Source organism: Cyanistes caeruleus, unplaced genomic scaffold (genome assembly GCF_971803275.1).
Source record: "Cyanistes caeruleus unplaced genomic scaffold, bCyaCae1.hap1.1 HAP1_SCAFFOLD_91, whole genome shotgun sequence".
Lineage (NCBI taxonomy): Eukaryota > Metazoa > Chordata > Aves > Passeriformes > Paridae > Cyanistes > Cyanistes caeruleus.
In genome coordinates this window covers 1,638,582-1,662,561 of record NW_028255895.1, presented here as the reverse complement: position 1 = coordinate 1,662,561, position 23,980 = coordinate 1,638,582, and the positions used below count along the sequence as shown (strand labels likewise).

The window sequence follows — 23,980 nt, the reverse complement described above, 5'->3', positions numbered from 1 at the left end:
ATTCAAGAGGTCAGTTGTCTTTAGTGTGACATCATCCTGCTCAGTCAGGATTACCTGGAATTTCATCATCCTGCTTGGAGATAGCCAATGGCCCCTCTTTTGTTCTAAAACAGTGCTCACCATGTGTGGCACAGAGACATCTATGTGTCTACCCATGGTGAGTTTCCTGGCTTCTTGTGGCAGCATCACGCTGGCTGCAACTGCCCGCAGGCATGAAGGCCATCCAGCACTCCCCTTGTCAAGCTGTTTGGAAAAGCAGCCTACCGGCCTTTCCCAGCTTCCCAAACCTTGGCTCAGCACTCCCAGTGCTAGGTGTAGTCTTTCATGCACAAACAGCTGGAAATCTTTGGACAAATCTGGCAATCCAAACGCCGGAGCAGTTGTCAATGCCTCCTTCAGTTTGAGGAAGGCCTCCTTCTGTGCTCTGCCCCAGGTAAACGGCTGCGTCTTCTGGGCCTCATCCAGGGCTTTTGCAATTAGTCCATAGTCCATGATCCACAGGCAGCACCACCCTGTCATCCCAAGGAAGACTCACAGCTCATGCACGTTCTGGGGTTCTGGAATAGCACAAATAGCTTGAATACAATTAGTACCCAGCTTACATTGCCCTGGTGAGATTTCACATCCCAGGGAAATCACAGTCTGCCAGGCAATTTGTGCCTTTTCTTTAGACTCCTTATATCCTCCCATTCCCAGCTGATTTCAAATTTCAATTGGTACCTTTATGCAGGTTGTTTTCTCTTCTGTAGCTATCAGTATATCCTCAACATACTGTAACAGCAGGTATTGTTTTCTCACTACTTGCCCGTTCTCGGTCCAAATCTCCAGCTCCTTCCCCAGCTGGCTTCCAAATAGGGTTGGACTGTTCTTGTGTCCTTGTGGGAGTCGTGTCCAAGTGAGCTGAGTTTTCCTTCTATTTTCTGGATTTTCCCACTCAAAGACAAACAGTTTCCTGCTTTTTTTTGTCAAGGGGTGTGCAGAAAAAGGCATCTTTTAAATCAAGTACAGTAAACCATTTCTATTTCTCTTTTATAGATGTTAACAATGAGCAAGGATTAGCTACCACTGGGTAAATATCTTTAGTTATTCCATATATTGCTCTCAAATCCTGTACTAGTCTTTATTGGTCAACACAGAAATTTGGGCTCCAGTGTTAACTACAAAAGTAAAAAGTGGATGTATAGGACCCACTATTATGGAGAAACAGCTCAGACTATTCAGCCTAGTCTTCACAGAAGTATGGAGAACACCATTTATTTCTATCTTCAGCACACTTTTATAGGGTTTTACAGGGTCCCTGGGCTAACCAAGTTACTCTTGGTTAATCCACACTGATTTACATTTTTTCTCTTATACACAAGGATATTGTTTTGCTTCATTCTCTCTGCTTCAGGAAAGTTTCAAGGACATGAGCCTTTAATATCACGACTTATACCAAAGGCTGGTTTGTGCAGACAGGCCTTTACTAAAATATCATGCCCACCTTGTGTTCAAATATTCTCTACACACTATTGCTGTAATCAGTATGTCTCCAGTTTTGTTATCTCTAGTGAGCACTTGAAATAAAAGCAACCTCTGCCTCTCTGCTCACCCAGGAGAGGCAGAGTTCCCAGTTTCCCTGATTCTGAGGCTCTTTGGGCTCCACTCCCAGAAGCTGAGAAGGAGACAGCTTTGGCTCACAGCCCAGAGCCTGTGGAGCTGTGCTGGGTTATCCAATGGGGCATTCCATACAATGAACTTGGGACAGTGCCAATTAGAAACAACTTCACTCAACTTTGAAGTGAGAAGCCATCTATTACCTTGCTGGGGACCCCCTTCTTTATCTCCAGTGACCACCAATACTGGCAGTGAGAGATTTCTTTTCCCTTGTCTGGGTTTTCCTTAAGAGAACCAATGCATCTAACACCTTTGCTTTCTCTGATTTTTCTTCTGCCATTTTTATAGGTCCATCATTTCTACTGGAATGAATTAGCTCTTTTGGAGGGTAAATTTGATTCAGGAGAGGGGTTTCCCCCTCTTCTGTTTCCTTTAGCGAGTCAGCATTTTTGAATTTTCATCCTGGAGGGCTGCTCGCAACAGATTGATCTTACTCTTTTCTTCATTGAATTTTTTTTTGCAAAATTTCAACTAGGTTTTGGAGGGAGTCTATTCTAGTTCTTTCCTCACTTCTTTGCTTAAAGCCAGTTTTTAGAGCTGCTGTAAAACAAGCTCCCAAAACTGAGCAGAGTAGAGTTTGATTTTTGCCCAGTTTAAATTTTCTTTCATCTTGTAAAGAACACACTCTATCAATCACATTTTCCAAATTAAACCAGTAACTAAGCGCCCACTTTTCCCCTCCTGGAGAAGGTCTGGCATTGTGTTTTGCTAACATAAAGAGCATAAAATGCAGCTTTAACTTCTGCACTGCCCTTTTCAGTCATTTTTACAAAGGGAAAACCACTACATGTCATAGGGTAGCTTTACTTTTAAGACGGCTTGGAGGGAGAGGAAGTTGAAGCTGCTGGTGGCTGATGGGAGTTTTTCTTCTTGACTAATTATCAGTCATTTCCAAGAATTGACAGCAGATCTGACTATTATAAAGTGATTTCAACTTGTAAACACCCCCTTAAGAAGTACAGATAGAATTCTCTTGCTCTCTTTGGTTTCCAGCGTTTGAAGAGGTAACAGGATTCTGTCTCGGCCTCCTCCCCCCTCTCCAGGCCGACCAGGCCGCGGTGGACTGGCGGGGGGGAGGGGGAAGAGAAGCAGCGCTCGTCAGCCGAGCTTGGTTTTTCAGTTTTTGCTGCTAGACTGAAACTTAACACCATGAACTCTTGCAGTTTTCTTAAAGCTTTTAATTTCTTCATTACTTGGATAAACATACAGATTACTCCTTTTCTCAGAAAGACAGAGAGAGAGAGACAATCAACATAGAGGAGACATCATAGAACCACCAAAAACAGTGAAGAAAAGAGTTAAGTTTAAATAAGAAGGAGGGAATAAGGAGATGCTTTACAGCTGAAATATCTTTCTGTTAAAGCTATGGAGATGGACAATAATAATATAAAAAGACTCCTTTAATTCATGATAAGAGTATTAGGAGGAATGAGATATTCAAAGTGTAACTTTTGAGCAGAAGAGAGAGAGAGTGCTTGTGATACTGAGTTGCTGGAGTTGAGTTGAGTGAAGATTTTGAAGCTTTGAGAGGCAAAGAGAAAACTGTTTTCCAGGAAGGCTCACAGAGACAAATGAAGAAGACTTCTGCCTTTGAATAACTTATCCTTAAAAATAAAATTCCTAAACTCTGTGACCCATACACACCTCGGAGATGTGAAATGAGAGGAGAAGATCTAATGACAGATTTCCGAGCAGCTGGCACTAGAGAAATAGAAAACTGATGAAAAATAGTTTTCTCGTGAGAAACTCCGTAAGTTAACAGAAAGAGACTTCTGTTTCTCTACAAAGACTGATGAAAAGACTGTAGCAAGAATTAAGACTGTTTTTAACCACCAGAGTCCTAAAGTTATTTGTCTCTATGTTGTCATGTGTACAGAGAAATAGTTAAGATGTAGAAGATAAGGGAGTTTTCTGAAAGTTTATTCTGGTATTCTTATTCTTGTAGTTTGTTAATAAACTGTCTTTTTTCCTTTTAAGTTTTTAGCCTGTTTTGCTCTTGTTCTAATCCATATCTCACAACAAAAAATAAGTAATTTTTTTAGTTACTGGTTTAAAACCACGACAGAGGTATAAACTTCAATTATACACACACACACACACACACACACACACACACTGCTTTTTGCTTCCCTATATGGGTAAAAAGACCAAATCTGCTCAGGAGGCACTCTTTCAGTTTAAAATTCTGACTGTCTCTTTGCTACACCAAGCACTCAAAATTCACACACACAACAACAACAAAAACATTCCCACCCTTTTGCACTAAGAGATCTTTTGTGAAATTCTGCAGACAGAGCCCTCAAGTGAGCGTGGGGTGCTTTTCACCTCGGCGTGTGCAGTTTGTGGGAAATTCGAGTTGCCCCCCTTGCTTTCTAGACACCGCTCACTCTCTTGGGAGTGTCGGGCTGGGTGCGGCTGGAGCAAAACATCTTTCCCCTAATACAGACTGCACAACAAACCTGCAGCCCCTTCTGTCTGTCAGAAATCCTGTCCATGACTCCAGTTTAAATGTCACGATTCGCTAACGCCAGTGGGAGTCGCGAGAAGTTTCTTTGATCTCAGAGTGCAAAAAGGACACAAGGGATTTCAGTTTAAATCACAACAACAATAATGTACATTTATTTTAGCGATAACGAGGGCTATGCGATAGAGGAGAGTGCGGGAGAGAGAGAGATAAAGAAAACAAAGTAAAGAAAGAGAGGAGAGGAGGTTATAGCTACCAACAGACAAGATGGGGTCACTGGGATCTTTTTCTGTGGGGAGATCTCACCAAAATCAATTCAGCCTTATGTAATTCTTCCCCAAAGTGACCTTGTTTCCAATGTGCTAAGAAGCACCCCAAAGGAGAAGTTCCTGCTATGAGAGCATTGCTGCCCAAAACCCCTTTAAGCTTCTCCATGTCACAACTACAATACACCACAAATGCCGAACCTGCGACGCTTTCGCAGTCGTTTGACGGACGGCGCCCAGGCAATCCCAACAGGAATTCCTTTAGCCCAACCAAGCGCAGCTTTTGCTGCGTCTTATTGGCAGGCACCCAAACCAAAGTGAAAGCACCTTACCTCTTCTCCTGGGGACGCTGTGAGCAGCGCAGACGGTCGCGGCCGATGGGCTCCCCGAGAATCCCTCGGTGCCGGCTGGAGCAGGATCGGGTCGCGAGCTCGCTCAGCAGCACTCACAAGGTCCCATCTGGGTCACCAAAATGTTAGAGTTCAGGAACACACATCATCACACAATGATTATATGCAGGTGCTTTATTGAAGAGCTCTGGGTGTCAGGGGTACACAGACCCAAATCTGACTTTTGAGGGTCAGGTGTCCTTTTTTTTTTGTTTTGTCCTTCTGGCCTGCCCAGGGAATTTTTACCCATTAAAAGGTTGTGCTGGGGCAACCTAACTACCGGTACTTAGGGGTGCTCACAACGGACAATGAGTGGCCGGGCCCAGGGCGGGGAAGGGGGCAGAAAAGGAGGGTTGGGACAGTTTTTGGGCTGGTTCTTCTTTGGTTTTTCGGGGAAGGACATTTGTGTGCTGGGTTGCAGAGCTGCTGCGGTGGAGAGAAGGGAACTTTACCATCACCCAGACAGAGCGGCTGCTTCTTCTCCTTCTCCCCTCTTTGTTGGTGGCCTTGCACCCCCTGTCCTGCCGGGACGTGTAGCAGTGCCAGCCACCGCCGCAGAGCTGCTGATACACCTCATCCACCAGCCCAGGATCTCAGCTCATCCCTGCTGTTCCAGCCGACTGTTCCTCGGAGCCCTGCAGGAGCACCGGGACTGACTGCCTGAGGGGTTTGTGAAAACAAAGCCTCTCCTCCATCCCATCTCAGCCGAGAAGGCTGTCCCGGGGTCCCTGTTTCTGTCCTCTTGTTATTGCTGTAGTTATTGTTTGTTTGTTTGCCTGGTTATACTAGTAAAGAACTGTTATTCCTATCCCCAGATCTCTGCCTGAAAGCCCCCTTGATTTCAAATTTATAATAATTTGGAGAGAGAGGGTCTACATTCTTTCATCCCAAGGGAGGCTCCTGCTCTCCCTAGCGGACACCTGTCTTCTAGAACCAAGACAGATTTTGGCGCCCAACGTGGGGCACTGAGAAGAAAAGGGCAATAAAGGAATAACAGTTCTTAAATAACCTAACTTTTGTTTGCTGGATTTAGAAATCTTGTTAGGTAGAACCATGCTGTTGAGCTTACCCAGGTTCGCGGGGCATGTGGTCACATCTATATTTCTCCCATTTTCTGTACCTTACCTAAATATGGGTCCTATAACTAAGGCTACTGTGGCTATTATCCAGCTTGTTTTGTGGATTGATAATGTGAGGAATTCATGGATGTTTAACGTCCTCTGGACGGCGGGCTCATGGATTCAGAGCTGTCACACACTAACTGGATGGTTTTTGGGTTACTTTAATAATGGTACCTACTGGGAGAAAAAGACAGTTGGGGAAATTTTCTCCCAACCTTTCACCCAGTTCCTTGGGCCTACACAGCCAGTTTTCGAAGGGTTAAAATCTTCTCTGAATGCTAATGACATCGTACAGTGGCTGGTGTTGCTGATAGGCCTGTTCTACTTAGCCTTCAGAGACAAAGGGAAAGAGACAGGGGGTAATGTCCCAGAGCCTGGCACAGCCCCAGAGACAGAGAGTGCTGCCCCAGAGCCTGGCACAGCCCCAGAGACAGCGAGTGCTGCCCCAGAGCCTGGCACAGCCCCAGAGACAGGGGGTGCTGCACCAGAGCCTGCCCCTACCCCACAGCCCACCTCAGAAATGAACCATCCAGAGTGGGTGGGGGTTCTGGTCAAGGAGATACGTGAGATGCTAAAGGGATGCATTTCCTCAGCTGCTGGGAAACCCTCCCCCTGCCTCGAAGAGAGAGAGTCTGATAGTGCTGCAGTGGAACCCACAGATGTTACAACCGTCCAGGTTCCAGCTGAACCACAAGAGCAGTCACAGCCAGCAGCTGTTGCTCCTGTGGAAACGAGGAAGTCTAAGATGAAATCACAGCACCCTGTTGATAAGGATAAGAAAGGAGGGTCCTCACAACCCACGGGGGAACCAGAAGTTGAAATCATCACTGAGTCTCTGACATATGACAGTCTCCATAAGTTACAAAAAGACATTGTGAGGCGGGGGCTTGAGCATTATACAACCTGGTTACTTCGGGTCTGGGACCTTATGGGTACAGGCGTGCAGCTGGATGGTGGTGAGGCAAGGAATGTGGGACCCTTGACACAGGACTCAGGTGTAAATCAGATATCCGTCAGGGAGCAAGGGCCCCTTTCCCTCTGGGAGCGGCTTTTGATGAGTGTAAGAGAGAGGTTTGTCCACAGAGAGAGAATGGAAGAGCACTATCGTAGAAGAGAATGGAAAACCATTGAGGAAGAGATCCAACAGCTGAGAGAAGTGGCAATATTAGAGGTCCTTTTTGGGAGGGGTGGACAGCATGATAATGACCCCGACAAAGTCAGGTGCACTGGGCAGATGTTGTGGAGTCTGGCAAATCTAGGGCCACGTGACTACACCACCTATATTGCAACGATTAATGCCGATAACAGCCGAGAGACGGTGAGTTCTGTCTCCACCAGGCTTAGACATTTCGCCAGTATGGTCCATGGCCCACATCAGGCTAAGATTTCTGCTGTGATTAAGGAACTCAAAGAAGAGATGAGGGAAATGAGGGAAGAGATGAGAAAGAACAGTTCCCATATAGCACCAGTGCGAGTCACAAGCCCAAAACTCCAAGCCCCACGTCCCCCAGCTAGAGAGAGAGGGTACACCTCACGAACTGAGCTGTGGCTCTTTCTACGTGACCATGGGGAAGACATGGGAAAGTGGGATGGGAAACCCACTTCTGCCCTGGCAGCACAAGTGCGTCAACTCAGGCAGAGAACCAGTAACCAGAAAGGTTCCACTAAAGTGAAAGTAGCCTCAACCTCCCGTGACCAAACTGGCAGATATTACAGAAAAGAAGATGATCCCCTTGAAAGAACCTCTAGCATGTATGCCCAAAAAAGAGAAGATGACCAGTGCTAGAGAGGCCCTGCCTCTAGCCAGGAAGAAGCACGGGAAAACTGGGTCTTTTGGACGGTGTAGATCCGATGGCCTGGCACATCAGAGCCACAAAAATATGAAGCTTTAGTTGATACTGGTGCACAGTGTACCCTAATGCCATCAGGACATGTGGAGGCAGAACCTGTTTCCATTGCTAGAGTGACGGGGAGATCGCAGCAATTGACTCTGTTGGAAGCTGAGGTGAGCCTGACTGGGAAGGAGTGGCAGAAACATCCCATTGTGACTGGCCCAGAGGCCCTGTGTATTCTGGGCATAGACTTCCTTAGAAATGGCTATTACAAAGACCCAAAGAGACTCAGGTGGGCTTTTGGAATAGCTGCTGTGGAGGCAGAAGACATTAAGCAATTGAACACCTTGCCTGGACTATCAGAGAACCCATCTGCAGTAAGACTCCTGAAGGTGGAAGAACAGCGGGTACCAATTACCACCTCGACAGTGCACCGCCGGCAGTATAAGACAAATCGAAATGCTGTGATCCCCATCCACAAGATGATCAGAGAGCTGGAGAGCCAAAGAGTGGTCAACAAAACCCACTCACCCTTCAACAGCCCCATCTGGCCTGTGCACAAGTCTGACAGAGAATAGAGATTGACTGTGGACTATCGTGCATTGAATGAAGTGACTCCACCGCTGAGCGCTGCCGTGCCGGACATGCTGGAGCTCCAGTACGAGCTGGAGTCCAAAGCAGCGAAGTGGTACGCCACAATTGATATTGCTAATGCATTTTTCTCCATTCCTCTGGCAGCAGAATGCAGGCCTCAGTTTGCCTTCACCTGGAGGGGAGTGCAGTACACCTGGAACCGACTGCCCCAGGGGTGGAAGCACAGCCCCACCATCTGCCATAGACTGATCCAGGCTGCCCTGGAAAAAGGTGAGGCTCCAGAACATCTGCAGTACATTGATGACATCATTGTGTGAGGGAACACAGCAGTGGAAGTATTTGAGAAAGGAGAAAAGATTATCCAGATTCTGCTACAAGCCGGCTTTGCCATCAAGAAGAACAAAGTCAAAGGACCTGCTCGAGAGATCCAGTTCCTGGGAGTAAAGTGGTAAGACGGACAGCGTCAGATTCCCACTGAGGTCATCAATAAGATCACTGCAATGTCTCCACCCACCAGCAAGAAGGAAACGCAAGCTTTCCTAGGTGCCATAGGTTTTTAGAAGATGCACATTCCTGAGTACAGCCAGATCGTGAGCCCTCTCTACCTGGTTACCCGAAAAAAGAATGATTTCCACTGGGGCCCTGAACAACAACAAGCCTTTGCTCAGATCAAACAAGAAATCGTTCATGCAGTAGCCCTTGGCCCAGTCAGAACTGGACTGGACGTGAAGAACGTGCTCTGCTCTGCAGCCGGGAACAATGGCTTGTCCTGGAGCCTTTGGCAGAAAGTGCCTGGGGAGACTCGAGGCCGACCACTGAGATTCTGGAGCTGAAGCTACAGAAGGTCCGAAGCCAACTACCCTCCCACAGAGAAGGAAATCTTAGCTGCCTATGAAAGAGTTCAAGCCGCCTCAGAAGTGATTGGCACAGAAGCACAACTCCTCCTGGCACCCCGACTGCCAGTGCTGGGGTGGATGTTTAAAGGAAAGGTTCCTGCTACCCACCACGCCACCGACGCTACATGGAGCAAGTGGATCACCCTCATCACACAGCACGCCCGTATTGGAAACCCGAATCGCCCTGAGATTTTAGAGATAATTACAAAGTGGCCGGAAAGTGAAAACTTTGGTCTCACTGATGAAGAGGAGCAGGAACAAGTGACACGGGCTGAAGAAGCTCCACCGTACAACCAACTGCCAGCAGAAGAAGCACGCTATGCTCTGTTCACTGATGGTTCCTGTCGCATCGTAGGGATGAACCGGAAGTGAAAAGCAGCCGTATGGAGCCTCACACGACAGGTCGCAGAGGCCACTGAAAGAGAAGGTGGATCAAGCCAACTTGCTGAACTCAAAGCTGTTCAACTAGCCCTGAACATTGCTGAAAGAGAGAAGTGGCCAAAGCTCTACCTCTACACGGATTCATGGATGGTAGCCAATGCTCTGTGGGGATGGCTGGAAAGATGGAAAAAGGCCAACTGGCAACGCAGAGGAAAGCCAATCTGAGCTGCTGATGAGTAGAAAGACATCGCCACCAGGGTAGAGAAACTGTCTGTGAAGGTCCGTCATGTAGATGCCCATGTCCCCAAGAGTAGGGCTAATGAAGAGCACCAAAACAATGAGCAGGTAGATCAGGCTGCAAAGATAGAGGTGTCAAAGATAGACTTAGATTGGCAACACAAGGAAGAGTTGTTCCTAGCTCGATGGGCCCATGATGCCTCAGGTCATCAGGGGAGAGATGCCACCTATAAGTGGGCACGAGACCTAGAGGTGGATCTAACCACGGACAGTATTTCCCAGGTTATCCATGACTGTGAGACGTGTGCCACGATCAAGCAGGCCAAGCGGTTGAAGCCGCTATGGTATGGTGGGCGTTGGTCCAAATATAGGTATGGAGAAGCCTGGCAGATTGACTACATCACACTGCCCCAAACCCGCCAAAGCAAGCGCTACGTGCTCACGATGGTAGAAGCCACCACTGGATGGTTAGAAACCTACCCTGTGCCTCATGCCACTGCCCGGAACACCATCCTGAGACTTGAAAAGCAGGTCCTTTGGAGGCATGGTACCCCTGAGATTGAGTCAGACAATGGGACTCATTTCAAGAACAGCCTTATAAATAGCTGGGCTAGGGAACATGGCATTGAGTGGGTGTACCATATCCCCTACCATGCACCTGCTGCTAGAAACGTTGAACGGTGCAATGGCTTGCTTAAAACCAGCTTGAAGGCACTGGGTGGGGGAACTTTCAAGAACTGGGAAATTAATTTAGCAAAAGCCACATAGTTGGTGAACACCCGAAGTTCCACTAACAGAGCAAACCCTGCCCAATCTGAGCCCTTTAGAGCGAAAGATGGAGATAAGGTTCCAGTGGTACATATGAGAGGTATGCTGGGAAAAACTGTTTGGGTTAATTCTGCCTCCAGCAAAGACAGTCCAATCCGTGGAGTTGTCTTTGCTCAAGGACCGGGTTGCACTTGGTGGGTGATGCAAAAAGATGGAGAGACCCGGTGCATACCCCAAGGGGACCTGGTTTTAGGGTGAACTACCCATGACACTGTGCTTGTATCTGTATCTGCATGTACATATGTATATAGTTAAAGTAGTATGTGTTCGTGTATAATTTAAAGGTTTAATATTTGATGTAACATTTTGGTATAGGAAAAAAATTCGGGGTGGATAGTGTTGAGGGTTAGGTGTCCTTTTTTTTTTGTTTTGTCCTTCTGGCCTGCCCGGGGAATTTTTACCCATTATGTGCTGGGACAACCTAACTACCGGTACTTAGGGGTGCTCACAACGGACAATGAGTGGCCGGGCCCAGGGCGGGGAAGGGGGCAGAAAAGGAGGGTGGGGACAGTTTTTGGGCTGGTTCTTCTTTGGTTTTTCGGGGAAGGACGTTTGTGTGCTGGGTCGCAGAGCTGCTGCGGTGGAGAGAAGGGAACTTTACCATCACCCAGACAGAGCGGCTGCTTCTTCTCCTTCTCCCCTCTTTGTTGGTGGCCTTGCACCCCCTGTCCTGCCGGGACGTGTAGCAGTGCCAGCCACCGCCGCAGAGCTGCTGATACACCTCATCCACCAGCCCAGGATCTCAGCTCATCCCTGCTGTTCCAGCCGACTGTTCCTCAGAGCCCTGCAAGAGCACCGGGACTGACTGCCAAACCGAGGGGTTTGTGAAACAAAGCCTCTCCTCCATCCCATCTCAGCCGAGAAGGCTGTCCCGGGGTCCCTGTTTCTGTCTTCTTGTTATTGCTGTAGTTATTGTTTGTTTGTTTGCCTGGTTATACTAGTAAAGAACTGTTATTCCTATCCCCAGATCTCTGCCTGAAAGCCCCCTTGATTTCAAATTTATAATAATTTGGAGAGAGAGAGTCTACATTCTTTCATCCCAAGGGAGGCTCCTGCTCTCCCTAGCGGACACCTGTCTTCTAGAACCAAGACACTGACCCATCTTGGTTTTGAGCTGAACATGTTTTATACGCTATCATTATACAACTTACATATTAATTATTAAACTTACATAGTTCTTTTGTATGCATTGTTTTTACCCAAGCATGGATTTCTCATGATATGCCCCAGGCCCCTAACATTGTTCCTCATGTTCTTTAAACAAAAATTATATCTAATCACATCTAACAATTCTATCATTTATCATATATTGATTACACAGGTGCAGTTTCACATGATCTTTAGCAAGCACAAGGCCTAACATTTCCAGGGCCTACTTTTCCCAGGGCTTGTCAAGCCTAACTTTCTTTCTGAGTTCCCGAATTTCCTAAGATTTTAAAGCATCTTACGATCACCGCCAGACACAAAGAGTCCTGTCTGAACAGTCACAGTGCTACATCTATTTTTAATTTTAATTTTTATCAATTTTTCCAGAGCCTGCTGGCTGTGTTCAAGGTTTTCTCCCTATTTCCTCCCTAGTGCACATTCTCCAGAAACTCTGCTTTTACATCCTTTTGCATTGATTAAAGTTACCTGCAATGACGAGTCAATCCAAACCCTGGGAAAACTTGAACTTCGATCTCTACCCAGGCAAAATATCTGCCTCCCACATCTGAAGCCATGAGCTGCCAAGTACTGTCCCCACTGTCATACCCTGTCCCCTGGAGCTCTGCTGATGCCATTTCAAAAGGGTTGCCAATGAAAACAAGTCTGAATATTTTGGTAGTTTCCACACTGGCATTCAAATCCTTGACTAGAAAAATCACAAGTCAAGATTTCTAGGATTCTTCCATACCAAAGCTGTCATTCTCACCCGTGATTTTAGAGTGTCTGAACAGTCAGACAAGGTTTTAGTTTTAGACTCTAGAGACAAAGTCCCTGCTGTTCGGCGATCCCATTCTATCAGCATATAGTCCTGATGATTCCTTTAGGCAGGAGCAGCAAAGGCAAGAATGAGCCAAACAAGCTGCTCCTGTGTTCTCATGTCCTGCACAGCAGTAACTGGGAGTTCAAGAATGGATTCAGGAGACAGTGGGGGCACAGGGAGCCACCAAGACTTTGGGATGCTGAAATGGACCAGCCTGGTGCCTGTGCCCGGGCTGCACCGCGCTGAGCTCCAACTGGACAATCTAACAATGGTTGAATGGACACACCATGGGCCACTGGAGACTCCTACTCCTAGTTCTGTGAGCTACACTATTCACCTGTCATTCACCAGATGATTTTTTCATCTTTGCTTAAATTCCAGGAGAGGAAAAGGTCAACATGGAAAAGTGTTCTCCCAATTCTAGTGACAGCTGTGCCTGCACACCACCTGTGCCCATGGCAGGGTGCTTGGAGACTGGATGATGTTGATGATACTTTGCAACACCAAGTGCTCAGGGATTCTGGGATTGCCCAAGTGGAGAGCAAAACTGAGCCGTGTAAGTCCCTGCTTTTTTTCAGCACATGCTGCTTCTTCCTTTGTTCCAAGCAAGTCCAGGATTTGGTTTCATGTGTCTTTAAGGTGCCTGGACAGATGAGAGGGAGGGCAGCTGCCCCATCAGACTCTCTCTCTCTCTCTCTCTCTCTCTCTCTCACTCAGGATGGTGCCAGTGCCTCTGCCTTGGGACACCTGAGTGTGGAAGGCGAGCTCGCCCTCAAGCACGGCCATCCAAGTCAGTCACGGGCACAGGCTGCAGCTGAAGCTGGCAAGCGTTGCTGTAAGGCTGCAAGTGAAGAGAAAGCCATTGTAGCCAACTCTGCTGAAGCCTTTTGCCAAAGCAAAGGCAATTGTGCCCAAAGCCTCCCCCTGTTTGGCACCCGGCTGCTGCGGACGCCTCAGTGCGCAGGTGCCGACGTTGGGGCTGCTGCTGTTCCTGGACACACTCTGCTGCTGTTTCTGTGGGCTCCAGAGCCGCTTGGGCAGCAGCCACTGGGCAGCCCTGCCGGAGGAGACATCGCCACCCTCCCCATGGTGGCAGCAGCTCTGTGGGCCCCGAGCTCTGTGTCAGGGGGGCCTCAGTCACAGCAGTGTGGCCTGGGCAGCTGCGAGGGCCCGGGCTGGCCGTTAGCCCTGCCTCTGCCCACTGCCCCTTCCTGGAGGCACCCAGTGGCCGTGGCCTGGCAGCACCCCCCTGCCCTCCATGTCCCCAGCCAGCCCAGCCTGGGCACCTCGGGCTGTCCCCACCCTCCCGCTGGGGTGGTGTCCCAGCCTCCAGGCCTTCTGCTGCAGGCCTGGGGGACATTTTGGGGCAGCACCGGAGCAGCCGGGTGTCAGGGACCAGGCGGCTGCCCGGGGGCTGCTTATGGCCTCTGACATCTGATTCCTCAGGGCTTCCCACCACCCCAGCTCCTCCAGGGCCTTCTGTCCCCTTGGAACCTCCTGCCACTCACTCCCTCACACATGCCCCTCGTGCCTTCCCACTGCCTTGTCCCATCTGGGCCTCCGCAGCCCCTCATCCCTTCAAGGCCTCCCAGCACCCCGTGCCCTCAGGGGCTCCCCCAGCCTGGCCCGGAAGCAGCGCCGCAGCCCCACAGGAGCTCCAGCAGCTCCTCAGCCATCACGGCACCAACACACGGGCAGCAGGACACAGATGGCGCTTCCTGCCTGCCACAGGGCTTGTGGCTTCAGCACAACCACCAAAGGCCAAGGGGCTTCTGGCCATTTCCCCTGCACCACTGCATGCCCCGGCAGGTTGCTGAACACAAGAACCCTTTTTCCTCTCTTCCCCTATGCCCCGCACACCCTGGGCAGCAAAAGAAAGGTCTTGGGACTCTTGTGGTTTATAACATATCCTATATTATTTACATACTAGATGGAAACGAAACAAAGAACAATCTCTATGAAACAAAAACTAACAGATGGCCCATGTGGCCCCAGAAGACAGAGCCTCTCAGCCCTAACATATCCTACATTATTTACATAGTAAAAAGAAGAGAAAAAAGGAAAAGAACAACCCTTATGAAATAAAAAATCCTGGCTGGCCCATGTGGCCCCAGAAGACAGAGCCTCTCAGGTCAGCTCTTAGTACACCTCCAGCAGCGCAGCCAGCCCAGGCCCGACAGACGAGGCCGTGTCCTCCATGCCCTGAGGATTTGGTCTTCCATCCTCTGGAGAATGGAGTAACGGGCAGTCTGGATGGCCCGGAGGACATACAGCGTTTCAAGTGCCAGGTCTGACACGGCACCGCTTCTGTCCTCCGTCAGGCGTTCGAGGGCTGCAAGAGAGACAAACAGAGCGAGGGTCAGATCCCAGAGCTGTGGGGGCGCAGCGAGAGCCCCCTGCCAGGGCCATGCCAGCCGGCTCTTGCCTTGGCCAGGAGGGAGCAGGGACCAAGGGGGTCAGCCCAAAGCTGCTGGCCACAAATGCCCCACGTGGCCCTGAAATCTCACTGTGCTCTGCCCACGCCGCCCCTCATCGGCACAGGGAGCAGAGCCCTCCACAGCCTGGCCAGGGCTTGCAGCTGCCCCCGACAGCCACCACTGTCAGCCCGCTGTCCTGGCTCACCTCTGCACAAAACCTGGAGCTCTGCCTGCTGCCCCCTCAGCTGCTCCCCGGCCATCCCTGAGAACACAGAGCCTGTCAGGGTCCCAGCAGCACAGCTCCCTGCCAGCGGCGCTGCCAGCCCTGTGGCCACAGGGCCTCCTGCCCCGGCAGGGCTCAGCCCGGGCCCTTGCCGCATCCTGACCCAGCCCAAGGGCACGGCTGCCAGAGGCCGGCAGCAGCAGCCCCGATGGCAGCCGGGGCTCCAGGGCGCCGGGCCCGGGTGCCGCTGCCGGGGCAGCAGCCGGGGCCGGGGCCGAGCTGCGGCGGGGCGGGGAGGGAGCCCGGGCTCGGGACTCACCGATGACCCTGATGGCCGCCGCTCGCAGGGTCTCCTGTGGGTCCTGCAGGTACTGCAGGGCCCGGCGCAGGTGCTCGGCCAAGGGGATCCTGTGGTCTGCCAACTGGAGAGAGCGGCAGGAGGGAAGGGTTGGCGCGGGCTCTGCCCCTCGGCCGGGCGCTGCAGCCTGCGGCCAGTCGCGCCCTCCCGTGCCCGGCCAGCCCTGAGGCCCGGCCAGCAGCCGCTGGCGCCGGGCTCTGGAGGGGGCAGAGGGCCGGCTGCTGCCCGGGGAGCCGCGGTGCCGGCCCGGCCCGCAGCCCCGCTGGGCCGGGGCTCCATCGGCACCCGGCTCGGGGCCACAGGGGGCTGGAGAAGAAGCCGTGCGGCCCCCGGCTGCAGCAGTGGGCAGGGGCACAGCTGCCAGCCCCACACACCGAGCACCGTGGCCAGGGGGCTTCTGTAGCTTGAGGCTGGGACTTCCAGGCTGTCCTTACCACGAGCTTGGCAAACTTCCACAGCTTCTCCTTCCTCACAGCTTTCTCCAGGTCTGGCCTCTTCAGGAAGTCAGCCGCGCGAAGGAGCGTTGTCCGAGAGGCCTGGGGAGCAGCAGAGAGCCGCAAATGGCCCCACAAGGCAGGGCACAGGAGTGTCCCAGTGCCAAGGGCTGGAGGAGGCTGCAGCCTGCAAGCCTGCGTCAGGGCAGGAGGCAGCTGAGCCCCCTGCCAAGGCGCAGCAGCAGCCCAGGAGTCCTCACCTCTGCCACATGCCGATTCTCATCTTGGCAGTGGAAAAAGAGTGGGAGCAGGCTCTGGTACGCTCGTTCCTTCAGGGGCTTTCTTCCTTCTTCTTCTGCCGAAGACATCACTCTTTGAAGGAGAGACATGGAGAGCAGCTGCACCTGGCTATGGGGCTGTATGAAAGGAAGGAAGGAAAAATGACCTCATCATTGGCTTCTTGTGGCCCACATTGGCGCAGGCCTGCAAATGCACGGGGCACAAAGTGTCCGGGCAGCAGGCAGTGGCCGTGGCTGGGGCACAGAGCCTTACATTGTCCAGGAGTTTCAGGAGCGGCTCAGCCAGCTGCAGGGCCCTGCGCCAGGATATTGGGGTGTCTTCATCCGTGAAAATATAGCTCAGGAGAGCAATGCTCATCCTGGCCACGTCACTGTCCAAGTCCCACAGGAGGTGCACTAGTCTTCCTGTCAGGCTCTGAATTCTTTCGGCCTGTGCAGAACACAAATGTGTGAAAGCCTGGGCAGCTGCCGCAGGGCCCAGAGGCCAAAGGGCTGTCCCAAAGCACTCGGGCAGCTGAAGCAGGAGGCAGGAGATCTGGGAGCAGCTGCCTCAGCGCCCAAGGCAAAGGCCAGCCAAGGCCAAGTGACAGCATTGCCCAGCCTCATGCTGCCCACACGGCTTCAGCTGCTGCCCCCTTCTCACCATGGAGGGACGGTCCTTTAGCAGGAGGAGAGCCCTGAGCACCTGGTGATGCATCTCTGTGGAGTTGTACCACAAGTTCTTATACAAGATCTCCATTAGGCTGTCACCACAGTCACTCAAGTCCAGGCAATCTAGGAGCTGAAAGGCACAGGGCAGTGAGAGGGGAGCTGGCCGGCATGAGCCTGGAAGTGCGCAGGGCTGGGCCCAGGCAGCAGCACAGGGCGCGGGTGGCATCCCAGGCAGCTGTGGCTATGCCAGGGGACAGGGCTGGCAGGGAGCTGAGCGAGGTAGTGCTGGCCATCAGGCTCACCTCCACAAGGAATGCCATGGCAGAGACATCCCAGTGTGGCAACGGTTTGCTGAGCACCTCAAGCAGGTAGCTTAAGATGCTTTTGCACAAGTGGACGGATGCATGGCGCATTACCTTGGAAGGCGGAAAATGTCAGAAAGAGTCTCAGCAAGGGTGCGAAAAACCTCTCCCAGGACTGACTGACACAGTTGTCCTATTGCCCCAGCACTCTGTGAGGGGATGTGCGCCCGTGAGATGTGGCTGCCACAGCCACACTTGCGTACCATTGCCACCACCACATGCTCCAAGTGGAGACTGCAGAGCAGGGCCTTCAGGGTCTGCACTGCAAACCTGTGTGCACAGCAAAGCCCAGGTGACGCTGGGAGCAGCGGGCCTGGTGGCCCTGAAGCTGCCCCTAGGCCAGGTTTGTGGCCAGTGCCTGAAGCAGGGAGATGCAGTGGGGGAAGGAGGCAACAGAGCTGCTGGAGAGGCGGCCGGCCTTGCAGTGAGCAAAGGCCAGCTCCAGAAACTCACAGTCAGGGAAAAGACAGCCGTCTTGTCCCCATCAGAGGTGCCCAGATTTTTCTGCGGCCAGCTCCCCACCACATTGATGAGGAGCGGTGTCACTTCCTCTGAAATCCAGGGCGAGAGCAAGATGGTCGTCCACATGGCCATAGCAGCTCTGCGGGGTCAGACACAGCACCGTGGGCTGGGCAGCAGCGGGGAGCTGAGCTGGCCGCCAGCTCTGCCTGTGCCCACTGGCCCTGAGCGGCAGCAGCAGCCAGGCAGCCCAGCCCTGTGGGGACAGGCCCCTGAGGGGCAGGCTGGCAGCACGGCAGCAGGCTCAGGGGCTGACTTTGTAGCAGGGCTGGCAAAGGGAGCAGCCAGAGGGCCCTGGAAGTCTGTGTTGCTCACTGCCCTGGGCCGGGCTGTACAGGGTGATGGGCTGGGGAGCCCTGAGGCCTCGGGGCAGCTGGGCCCCATACCTGTCACACGTTGGGGCCACCCGCAGGAGAGTGATGGCCACATCATCGGGCTCTGCCTCGGCCACTTGCATCAGGGCCCAGTCCATCCTGTGCTCAGCAGCCTCATTGGCCATGAGCCACTGGTGGATGTACCTCACCACGCCGGGCACCTGGAGAAGGCACAGGGAGACTTGGAATGCTAGCAGAGGGAGTCAGCAATGTGCCCAGCTTCTTCCCCAGACAAGTGCTTCTCTTCCAGCCCACTGCCATGGCCTCAAAAGCTTCAAGTGAGCAGCAGGCGTGGCTTGGGAAAGCCAAGCAATTGCTGGAGGATCAAAGGCTGGCCACAGGCTGCTTACTTGCTCTTGATTGAAAAGAGCCGTCTCTACAAGCAGATCCAGCTGGGCAGTGCTGCTCTGTTCTGCCAAGACCTCTGAGGATGCCTTGACCTCAGTGTCCATGGGACTGGTGTCTTCCTAGCCAATTCTGGTGATGTATTGGTAAAGAAACTGTAGGAGAAGGGCAGGAAGGCAGGGAAGTTGCATGGAGTGCTCCAAGTGCGGTGCTGGGCTGAGCAGTGCCAGCAGGCCCAGCGCAGGTGGGGATGGCTGCAGGTACCTGCGCTGCTCTGCGGAAGCGGCCACGGGCGGTGTCCTGCTCTTGTGTGCCGTCCATGGCTGCATCTGGCAAAGAGCAGCCAGAGCTGAGGGGCTGCGGGAGAGGCCGGAGAGCACAGCCCAGCCCTGCGTTCCCCAGGCAGGGGCAGTCCCGGGATGCCCCAGGGGATGCAGCACGGCCACTGCTGCGGGGGCAGCCCCAGCCCCTTTTTTGTGCTGTCCATGGGTGTGTGTCCACAGGACAGTGTGGGATGGGATGAGATGGGATGCAATGGGATGGGATGGGGCCAAGATGGCCGCAGGCACCAGCCCTGTGGCCCAGCTCTGCCACTCACCCTCCTCCAGCGGCTGCAACTGCTGCACCTCTTCGGTCTCTGGTGCTGGGGCAGCTCCAGGACCTTCTTCCTCGACCTCCTCCTCCTCCTCCTCCACCCAGGTCAGTTTGGGCACTCTTGGGGGTCGCTGTTCCATATCTTCTTCCAGACTCTCCCATCCTTTCCATAGGAACAGCACCAGGGGATGGCATGGCATGTAATGGGATGGGGCCAAGCTGGCAACAGGCACTAGCCCTAAGGCCGAGCTCTGCAACTCACCCTCCTGTGGTGCCTGGAACTCCTGCACCTCTTCAGACTCCTGTGCCAGGACAGCTCCACAGCCGCCTTCTTCCTCCTCCTCAAGCCAGGCCAACTTGGGCACTCTTGGGGGTCGCTGCTCCATGGCAGTGACTGGATTTATGGCTACTTTCAGGAGAGATGGCTCGGAAAAGCTCGGAGTCAGCAAGTCCTGCAGTCGTGCCTGGAAGGCACCTGCAAGACTCAAGTCCTGGCAAGACTGCAAGACAGCGAGTCCTGCACTTGGGTCTTGAGGGCTCCTTCCACAAGGACAGGAGGCTCCTGGTCACGGATTGTGGTCTGGCCTCAGGGGCAGAGACTGCAGGGATTTTAGATGCCTCAGACAGGAACCTCCGTGCAGGAATGAAATGTTGCAGGTCCTGACACCGCTCCGGGCGCTCCAGCACCATCACGATGGCGTTGGGGAGCTCAAACCACTCCAGCAGCAGCACCACACCGGGGAAGCCTGTGGACACCTTGTGCAGCAGCACGATCTCCAGAGGTGCGCTGGTGCCGTCGGGCTGCGGGAGGAGCACGGTGCCGTCAGTGGGGCTGAGGCCGTGCTAGAGCTCGGGAAGCCCTCAGCCAGCCCGGGATGCTCTGCGCCCTCCGCTGGCCCCACGCCCGCTCTCCCTCCAGGTGTCCTAGCAGCTCCCACCCTTCCAGGCCCCAGCTCATCCCCGCCTGGCACTCCCCGGCTTCTGCCGCTGGCCCCGCTCACTCACCAGCTCGCCCCAGTGCCGGACGCGGTTCCGTGGCACCTTTTTGATGGCCACCTGCAAGCCAAAGGGAACAGCGGATTCAGCTCGCCGCCCACCACATCCAGCTCCATCCTACTCCTCTGCTCCCTCCTCCTCGTCTGCCCTCTCCTCCTCCTCGGCCCGCCACCGGCCCCACCGCTCACCGGGAGTTCGTCCGAGAGCCTCGTGGCCGTGAAAACTCTGCCGAAGCCACCGCGGCCCAGCAGCGAGTCGATCCTGTAGCGCTGCTGCAGGGCCTGCTGCGCCTTCCCTGGGGAAGAGACGCTGCTGTCAGCGCTCGGCTCGGGGCCAGGAACGGCCCCCGAGCGCTCCCCGACCTCCCCGGGCCGGGCATCCGCAGGCGTTCCCTCATTGGAACGCGACAGCGGCGGCTCGGGACCGGCGGCTGCACCGCTGAGCGGCGGAGCTCGAACCGGGGAAGCCGCAGCGGAGGCGGCGACAGCGGCCGCGCCGCCTGTGTCCTCCGCGGGCCCCGGGAGGAGCCGGGGCCGGGGCCCGAACCAGAACCGGAACCGGAGCCTGCATCGGGGCTGGGGCCGAGGGCAGGGCAGGCGGAGCCAAAGGGTGGCAATGCCGCCCCAGCCCCAGGCACTGATGCCCGCCCAGCACAGCCAGAGCCAGGCAAAGAGGAGACCTCCGTGGGACGGGCAGGGATGGGGACGGGGACGGGGACGGGGCAGCCCCACCTGGGGCCGGGGGCGGGCTGGGGGCATGGCCCAGCCGGGCACGGGGAGAGGGAGGCTTGGAGAGGAGGGGGCACCAGGAAAGGGAGACCAGGAGAGGATGCGGGACTGCGGGAGAGGGAGAGGAGAGACAGAAAATTGCTAAATTCTCTTCTTGCCGCGGCTGCCGCTGCTGCCGCGGCTGCCGCGGCTGCCGCTGCTGCCGCTGCTGCCGCTGCTGCCGCTGCTGCCGCTGCTGCCGCTGCTGCCGCTGCTGCCGCTGCAACTGAAGCACCGGGGCCGTTTGTCCCCGTGTCCGTTTGTCCGTTGCCTGCTCGGCCCCGCGCAGAGCCCCGCGCTCCCCGGGCAGCCCCTGAGCCTGGCCAAACACGGGAACTTTGCCCTGGTGAGCCAAGAGCCAGAGTCTGGACTCCTGCACAGGGACACAGCAATGCCCTTGGCTGCTGCTGTACCTTGTCCCTGCTGAGCGTCAAACACTGTCTGAGCACATTCCCTGAATGCAGAATTTGTACCTGAGCCAAGCACTGCACTTGTGTCTCCAGCATTGCTTTCCAAGTAAAACAGGGGAAGGCAAACTGGGTATAGCTCATGCTATTTTACAGTGTCTAAAACTTGCCAAGTCTCAAATCTTAGAGGTGAGATCCACTTGGAATGAATGGGATGGAGAAACAGTGCAAGATGGAAAAGGAGAACATAAAAATAAATAGAGAAAAATAGAGAAAAACATATTGGTTGTCTCTTTTGATTTTATTTTCATTTCTTTAAAAAGCTGTTTCAGTTTTCCCAGAATTTTCTCCACAGTCCTGTCTGTTCTTTCCAAAAACCTGTCCTGAAGAACGAGGTGCAGCTCCTGTCACAAGATGTGCCCCCAGCTGCAGCTTCTCTTGGCTCCCCACACTGTGAGTGCAGCACAACTCTTGCAGCAAAGCAGGACAAATGGTTGAAGAACCTGACAACTTGTTCTTTCTTTTCCTTGTGCACTGGGGAGTTGTGCCATTGCTAAGGTTTTCATCGTTACTCTTCTAGCCAAAGAAAACATGATGAGGTACCAGGAATTGTGAGGGAATACAAGCCTGGCTGAATGTGGAGAAAGAATCTCCAGAGCCTGCAGCCAGCAGTGGAGAGCTCATCATTCCAACAGCCCCATGGACATGTTGAAAGTGATCTGGAACATGAAAATGGGCTGACAGAGAGAGTTTGTTTCTGTGTTCAGTTTAGATGATTCTATGTCTTTTGCAGTGGTAGAAATCAAGAGCACAATCAGTGCATGATAAGCACCAGAACATGATAAGCTGGACCTCTCAGTGGATGACAGAAAGACTGTGAAAAGGAGAAATGCAGGGAATGACTTGGTGAACTTTGTGTGTAAGAGGGGTCATTTTTTCCTAATAATTCCCAATTCATTCCCTTTGCTTTTATCCTTTTAACAAGACCAATTGCATCTCCGATTCCCCAGGAAATGAGAACCCCGAGCTTGTGGAACTGCCTGAAAGGTGCCCTGTTCCTTTTTCTTCTGCTGCTCAGAAGAAACAATGAAGTGAATTGGGAAGTTCTGGTTTTTCTTTCTCCTGGTGGATTTTTTCATTTTATTTGCCACTGCAGAGGCAATTTCTGTGATGGCCTCTGTCAGTTGATTCTACTTCAGCAGCAGCAGCAGCAACAGGGCTGTGTTTGAGCACTGCAAATGTGACCTGTGTGGCTTTAATTCCCCTCGACTTAGTGCTCAGGGACTTGGGAGCATTTTAATGTCTGCTACTCATGATGCCTGAAACAAAAATCCTGAGATCCCGATCACAAAAGCACAGTGGGTAGCATTGATTGGAAGAGGCAATTGCAGCTGTACTGCTAAAATTCAGGTGGCAAGCAGAAGAGGGGCAAGAGCAGCCAGGATCTAAAACTGCCAAGGCAAATGTAGGTTAAATAATTTTGTGTGACTTTTCTCAAATTTTGTGGGATTTTTCTGAAATTTTGTGGGATATTGAGCAGATTTAAATAATTTTGTGGGATCTTTCTTTCTAAATATATTTTGTGGGAATTTTGAGGTATTTTTCTTGATTTTTGTGAGATTTTTGTGGAATTTAGTGGAAATTTGAGGAGATTTTGTGGGATGTTTCTGGAATTTAGTACAGTTTGGGGAAGTTTTAGGAATTTTTTTTAGTTTTTGCAATTTCGTTGAGATTTTTTTGAGTTTTATGGGATTTTGCAAAAGTTTAAATAATTTTATGGGATTTTTCCGGAATCTTGAGGGATTTTGAAGAGACTTGAAGAATTTTGTGGGATTTTTCTTAGATTTTGTGGAATTTTGTAGAGATTTGGTGGGATGTCTCTGGAATTGGAGGGGTTTTGAGAAGATTTAGGGAATTGTGTGGGATTTTTCTGTATTTTTGTGGAATTTCTCTTGAATTCTGTAGAATTTGGAGGAGACGTGAAGAATTTTGATGCATTTTCCTTGAATTTTGTGGAGATTTGTGGAGATTTTTTGGGATGCTTCTGGAATTTTGTGGGATATTGAAAAGATTTAGGGAATTTTGGGGGATTTTTCATGAATTTTGTGGAAATATGTGGAGGTTTTTGAGATGGTTCATGAATTTGGTAGGGCTTTTTCATGGAGTGACTTTACCTTTAAGATAGCTTTGGGAGCTGGGAGGAAGTTGGAGCTGCGAGAGGCTGATGGGAGTCTTTTCTTGTGACCAATTATTGGTCATTTCTAAGAACTGACAGCAGTTTTGACCACTGAAAAGTGAGATCAACTTGTGAACACCACCTTGAGATGTAAAGCCAGGGCTCTCTTGTTCTCTTTGGTTTCTGGCTTCTGACGAGGTAACAGGCTCTGTCTCGGCCTCCTCCCGCCTCCAGGCCGGACAAGGCCGCAGAGGGTGGGGGGGGAGAAACGGAGCCGGCCGGCCTGGCTTGGTTTGCAGTTTCTGCTGCTGGACTGAAACCTGACACCATCAACATCTGCAGCTTTCCAAGACTTTAACTCTTTTACTACCTGGATAAAACATACAGATTACTCCTTTTTCCCAGAGAGACAGAGACAGACAATCAAC

The 23,980-nt window shown here is 52.3% G+C and overlaps 2 protein-coding genes across 2 annotated transcripts; both read right to left on the bottom strand.

The window, feature by feature from the left end:
* Positions 1-14,524: 14,524 nt before the first annotated feature.
* Positions 14,525-17,644, bottom strand: LOC147646600 (uncharacterized). Its single transcript, XM_086873249.1, has 9 exons — positions 17,315-17,644; positions 17,005-17,142; positions 16,615-16,791; positions 16,323-16,478; positions 16,063-16,164; positions 15,590-15,692; positions 15,253-15,309; positions 14,755-14,962; positions 14,525-14,635 (listed from the first exon to the last, which is right to left on the bottom strand). Exons 1-8 carry the CDS (start codon positions 17,423-17,425, stop codon positions 14,763-14,765), a joined length of 1,044 nt encoding a protein of 347 aa, XP_086729375.1. The 5' UTR covers positions 17,426-17,644; the 3' UTR covers positions 14,525-14,635; positions 14,755-14,762.
* On the bottom strand, positions 17,429-21,197 carry LOC147646599 (uncharacterized). Its single transcript, XM_086873248.1, has 9 exons — positions 20,391-21,197; positions 20,212-20,262; positions 19,469-20,007; positions 19,211-19,369; positions 18,877-18,941; positions 18,618-18,767; positions 18,280-18,428; positions 17,828-17,975; positions 17,429-17,644 (listed from the first exon to the last, which is right to left on the bottom strand). Exons 1-3 carry the CDS (start codon positions 20,958-20,960, stop codon positions 19,549-19,551), a joined length of 1,080 nt encoding a protein of 359 aa, XP_086729374.1. The 5' UTR covers positions 20,961-21,197; the 3' UTR covers positions 17,429-17,644; positions 17,828-17,975; positions 18,280-18,428; positions 18,618-18,767; positions 18,877-18,941; positions 19,211-19,369; positions 19,469-19,548.
* Between the last annotated feature and the right edge of the window lie 2,783 nt (positions 21,198-23,980).